Here is a 6,161-nt window from a genome sequence, read left to right on the forward strand (position 1 = left end):
GATATTGAGCACTGATATTAATCAGTGTATCCCCTGCTGAATTCGCTTCCTTTAGGACACGGCTTACACCCGAAAGCCTTAACAGCCATACCTGTCTGATGCCGGGCCGTGAAAGTCTCAAGTCTACTTTATGCTTTTTCCTTTATGATTTTAAAGAAGGTTCTTAAAACTCTTGTATGCATCGAATACATCACCCTCGCGTTTTAAGAAATAGACTGTGCGTCATCTCGTGCTATCATTGATAAAGGTTACAAAAAATCTAGCACCTCCATTGGAGACAGTTCTCGTCGGACCGACCATATCTGAATGTACTATTCTTAATTTTTCGTTGCATGGGGTATTTCCCGTTGGAAAGGGGGTACTCTTCATTTTTCCCTCCATGCAGACATTATATATGGTTAACCCTTTTGCTTTCTTAATTGTATTGGTATTTAGTCCAGTTTTCTCCATTATCTTTGCCAAATCTCGGCCGTTCAGATGTCCCAATCACCTATGCCACTTGTAAGCATCAGAGCATTTCTCCGTATCGGTTAACTTTGAGCATTCAACCATCTCCCGAAAGTAATACAGATGACCTTCTCTGTTTGTTATTAGACTGTTGTTTCCTTTACGATCTGTTATAACAGCTGACTCATTCTTAACAATATTCCTACCGACACTTTGCGTATACCTATTCCTACCGCGACCGGTCTTTAGCGCAACTTATATTTTTTAATATAGAATGAAAATAACAGCCAGTTTAATAACATAAAAATGTAATTTTGTTTATTTAGAAGTATATACTATGTATTTTATTCGTAGGATCTCTCCTTTCATCTTTTCCTAAATATGGGAAGCCGTTTATTATATATTTCGTATTGACGTCAGATGCTAACTAGAATTTTATACCGAATTTATCGGGTTTATTTGGCATATACTGTGTGACTCTACATCTTGCTTTGGTCCGAAATAACTGCTCATCTATGGTAATATATGGCCTTGGTTTGTAACAATTTTGGCTGTTTTCAATAAATTTGCTCCAAACTTCCGAAATCAATTCAAATTGATCACTTCGCAATCGTTGGCTATGTTGATTTTTGTCGTCAAATCGTATAAAACGCATAATTTCTATGAAATTATTCCTGCTCATGGTATTTGCGAAAAATGCAGGGCCCCATTTTTTATTCCATAAAAGTGCTATATCTATATTCTTAGCTTCGTATGCGCCGCGTGCATACAGAAGTGCAAAAAAAGCATGTAATTTTGCACTAAATAAATCCCATTTACATCCCAATACTCGAAATGCCTCTGCTTTTGTGCACTTTCTTATATGTTCCATCATATTCTTGTCAATAATCAAAGAAAATGCTGTCCTAAGTTTAGCTTTCATAATGTTGCGTTTGCTATACCCTGTCGGACCTGACGTTTCCCTAAACATGTTATGAATTGGTGCTCTTCCAGAATTACATCTTACTTTTATTTCTTACCAAACAGTTCCGACTACAGCAGTTTCAATTTTCTCTCCCTCATTCTCACTGTCAGAACTAACTAAAAATCTTCTCTTTCATCTTCTAGGTACGTTCGATATATTCTCTTTGTCCTCATCAGTGTCCGAATCGGTCTCAAATAGATCATAATTTTTTGTTCTGTCATTTTCAATATCAAAAATTTCCTGATCATTTTCGGAACACTCTTCATCAATATCATTTATTTTTTCTAATAATGAATTTACGCTCTTCGAACTTGACATTTTGGGGATGAATATTCAACTGATAAAATAAAAACTAAAATGTATAAATATAAATCAAAATACATGGAAAAATGAATAAAAGATCAAATATGAAACTTACGGCGATGTACTAATAATTTTGTCTAGTTTTGTGGAAATGACACTTATAACACACAAAACAACACTTATAACAATGTGGGAATTGGATGGAGATTTCGATTCTTACCTAAATCTATTTAGATAACATCTAAATATTATCTAGATTTTCATCACAATAAAAAAGTCTAAGTTGCGTTCTACACAAATTTATTATATGTGTACGGATACGAAAAATGATGTTAGCTATTCAAACGACTCTGAGTGACTGATCACGTCGCTGGTCAAAACCTCCTCCTCGAAAACTGATTAATAAAAAAAAGAAACAGTTTGAAAGAGAGAAAATATAGAAAGTGGGAAAATCCAGAAAAACGGTTGAGAAGTTCGGAAAAGGAGAGGCACAGCGAAAGAGAATCATAAAATAGAAAGTGAAGAGGTTCGCAAGGGCCTAAGCGTTGACACTGACTGAAAACAGGAAAAAGAATTTTAGAAAATAGAAAAGGCAATGGCGTATGTGGTGCTAAGAGCGCCACAACAACATAAAATACAGGTAGAATAATAATAAAATAGAAATACAAAATAATAAAAAAACTATTGAATATACTTTTTGTAACTTTGACGTACTGATGTTGTATGTTCGGGTCGCAAGAGTTTACTAATTTCAATTCATCAGAAAACATTTGGGCGTCCCCTTCGGTTAAAATCGTTTTACCGGTCAAATGACCGGTCGTGGTATGTAAGACAAACTACTAATTTTTTTCAGAAAATAAACAATAAAAAAAGAAGTGAATATTGAAAAAAGTATTATATGCATGTTTCAGAAAAAGTCATGAAGTTTGAAGGCGTTTCAATTGCGTTCTATACAGGAAATTCTAATCGAAATTTTGAAAACAGTCATTTGACCGGTCGCGGTAGGAATAGTGTTCAAAGTTACTTTATGACAGTTTTCAATGATTTTTGATATTGAGATTAGATTTACTCTTAAATCCGAGACATGTAATGTATCATTAAATTCTACCGACCTGACTATATCTTTGTTCTGCGTTGCAATTCTTATAAGTCCTCTCCCTTCTATCGCAGTAGATGCAGAGTTTGCCACATTAATCTTTCCGTTCTCAGACATCTCCACATGGCTAAACTGTTTTATATCTCCACAGAAATGGGAAATACAACCACTGTTCAATATCCATGCTCGAACGATATTACCACTCTTAATTTCAGTTTTCCGAGCTACTGACATTATTTCTTCAGCATAAAATCCAATCGAGGTCTCGTCTGTTTTGTTCGTTTAATCTTGATTTTTGTCTAATCTGATCTTGCAGTCCGATGCCTTGAGGCTTATTTTATGGCACCTGTTACACTTAAAGGAAAATTTACCTGCTCTTGGTTTCCTTATATCATTTTTGTCAGGTCTTCTCACGTTGGACTTCCATTTTGCGTGATTTGCGACCATTGCCCCCTGATTATGTGACTTATTCGTCTGCGCACGTGTATCGCTCTCCTCGATAATTTTGACCTTGAAAGTCTCTGGACTTAGAAGCTCATCTCTCGATTCTATCACGTATTTGAAATTTTCAAAGCTCGTAGGCAAGCTATACAGCATCATTATGGCAAGTAAATCTAGATTTATACCGACATTCATCGCTTCCTATTTGTCTACTATATCGAAGAATTTTTACATATGATCTTTAATATCTTCTCCTTCCTTCATACGATGCAGTGTTAACTGCTTCCGAAAGATAGCTTTTCTCGCTGGCCCTTTCGAGGCATATATAGATTCTAATATTAACTATACCTCTCTTGCCGTTTCACAGCCTCTAATTTGCTACTGTTACGTGCGGGAAGCGCGCGTATAAAGCCGCGAAGGTTGTATGCCCTAATAAAATTAATTGTCAACGGGACTTAATGTTTTATGGATCCGGAGACACGCTAGTCCCATACGGGCCCTTTCATAAGATCGTGTAGGAATATTAAACACAGTATGTGATAAATGTAACACAATAAATTTAATTATTTAAGAAAAAATAATTGATACAAGAGAAAATAATTAACCCTTTGAGTGCTGAATACTCCTGGCCTATGCAGTCTGTACGAACGGCGCGCGGGTGGCGCTGACGATCGCTAGGGACTGAATACTTTTTCGCGCACTATAGATCTCGTCGACGGTGTCGACGAGATCGTATAATTAATTGATAATTATAATGTATTTGGATATTCAAAATCAGAAAATTAAACAAATCATAAGAATTATTATATAATCATAGAAAAACTTCAAATATAGATATTTTAAAAAATTAACATTTAATACATAGATATTTAAAGAAAAAACAAGAGGAAAATTAATAATTCATTTGCGTATGATAAACCTCAAAACAAGTATCAACGCATAATCCGACGTCGCATTTTTTACATTCATATGGTGTATCCTTCCTTTTTTCCCATCTTCTACAAACAACACATTTCCTTCTTGTCGATTTGCCCTCTGCATTTAAAGTTTTTGAAGGGAAATGTCTCTCAGTCAAACGAAATGGTAAGTTTTCTACGCTTCTTCTGCCACCGCCCGCTTGTTTTCTATTTTGAGGGTATTTTTGTAGAATTTGTATGACTAGTGACAGATGAAAATCGTTATATTTTAGTTTTTTACCAGTCACACGTTGATACAAGACATACGAGTTATATAATGAGACGTCTACTAAATGAAAAAAGTACTTCTTATACCACTTTAGACATTTTCTGTATGAAGTAATTGTACTTAAAACCATGTCAACATGGTCTGCAGAGCCCATTTTGATGTTGTAATCTACAACGCATTCTGGTTTTAACTTGGGCAATCCTGTAAAATAATTTATTTGACCAGATTCTATCATTTTCGGTTCGTGAGCACTTGATAACATCCATACGTTTTTTCTATATCGCCACTTTAATGCCAATAAATTATCTGTACATTTGTAGTCAAATTGCCCTTTTGTCAATTTTCCCTCCATATGGGGCATGCCTCTTCTATTTTTTCGTACTGTCCCAAACGCATTAGTTTTATGTTTATGAAGTACATTATACAAATGCGGGCTTGTGTACCAATTATCTGTTATCAATGTATGGCCCTTTTCAAGGTATGGATGTAAAAGTGTCATAACAACATCTGCCGATTGCCCAATGGTTGTAAAATTACGTACAATATCTGTATTTTTCCCGGTATATACTATAAAGTCTAATACATAGTTTGTTGTGCAGTCGCACAGGATAAATGATTTAATACCAAATCTACATCTTTTGGACGGAATAAATTGTTTAAAATAGCACCAGCCTTTGAATAACATAAGACTTTCGTCAATACACAAATCTTTGTACGGATAAAATGACTGTGAGAAAGAGTTCTTCAGAGTATCAATTATAGGCCGTATTTTTATCAATGGATCATCACTTTGTACATTATTATTATTAAAATGCAACATTTACAATAATATCATGTATCTGTCTCGCGCCATAGTTCTTCGAGAAATATTAGTTTTTAACATGTCATCGGTCGACCAATACTCTTTTAGAGTCAATTTCTTCACCCGCGACATTAACATCGTGATGGCCAAAAATCCGTACATCTCAGATATTGATGTGTCTTCCCAAGTATTAATACGAGAATGCGTTTTAAATGTAGTATTTTCAATAACAAATTTATAATAATTGTTCGTCTCCTCAGTAATATGTGAAACTAACTCTTCTGAAAAGAAGAGTTGAAAAGCATCTAAAGGCGTAGCTTCTGGAGTTAAATTTCCTTTTACTCCAGAATTAGTATCGTTAAATTCATGTAGTGTGGGCTTGAAATCGTTTTTCGACCATGACAATGTTGGAAGTACTTCATTCAAGTCGGAACTTTCTAAATTCGAATTTGAATTTAAATCATCCTCATCGGTACATGTGCTAAGTATTCTTTGCCGTTTATTTTGCCTTCTACATCTAACTATCCCATTATTTACGCTATTTTCTATATCTTCCGAATCTGATGACAGTAGAGCATATTCGTGTGTTACCTGTATTTCGTCATCATAATTGTCATTTAAATCTGCCCTTTCACCCAAGTCGTCATCGCTGTCGTATCTTGTAATAATTTCTTTAAAACTGGCACACATTTTTAAAGTATGAAACAGGGGTAAAGAACAATATGAAAATTACGTGCACTATAAGTTACGACAATATGCCAATGCAACAGTTACAACTGTACTAGTAATAGGTGATATCAGAAACTAACTGAAGTGGCGTCTAAAACAAAATTTTGTTTTTCATCGTTGCTAAGTAACGAGGTATGCGGTTTTTGCAGAAATGTTAGACAATAGAAACAATTGCTGAACATGCACATTTGACT

General features: G+C 34.8%; 1 protein-coding gene across 1 annotated transcript; it reads right to left on the minus strand.

The window, feature by feature from the left end:
• Window positions 1-864: 864 nt before the first annotated feature.
• LOC105663076 (uncharacterized) lies at window positions 865-1,877 on the minus strand. Its single transcript, XM_076529002.1, is given in 1 exon segment — window positions 865-1,877. A coding segment is annotated over 1 exon segment (855 nt). The 5' UTR covers window positions 1,730-1,877; the 3' UTR covers window positions 865-874.
• Window positions 1,878-6,161: the final 4,284 nt, after the last annotated feature.

Source organism: Megachile rotundata, chromosome 2 (assembly GCF_050947335.1).
Source record: "Megachile rotundata isolate GNS110a chromosome 2, iyMegRotu1, whole genome shotgun sequence".
Taxonomy (NCBI): Eukaryota; Metazoa; Arthropoda; class Insecta; order Hymenoptera; family Megachilidae; genus Megachile; species Megachile rotundata.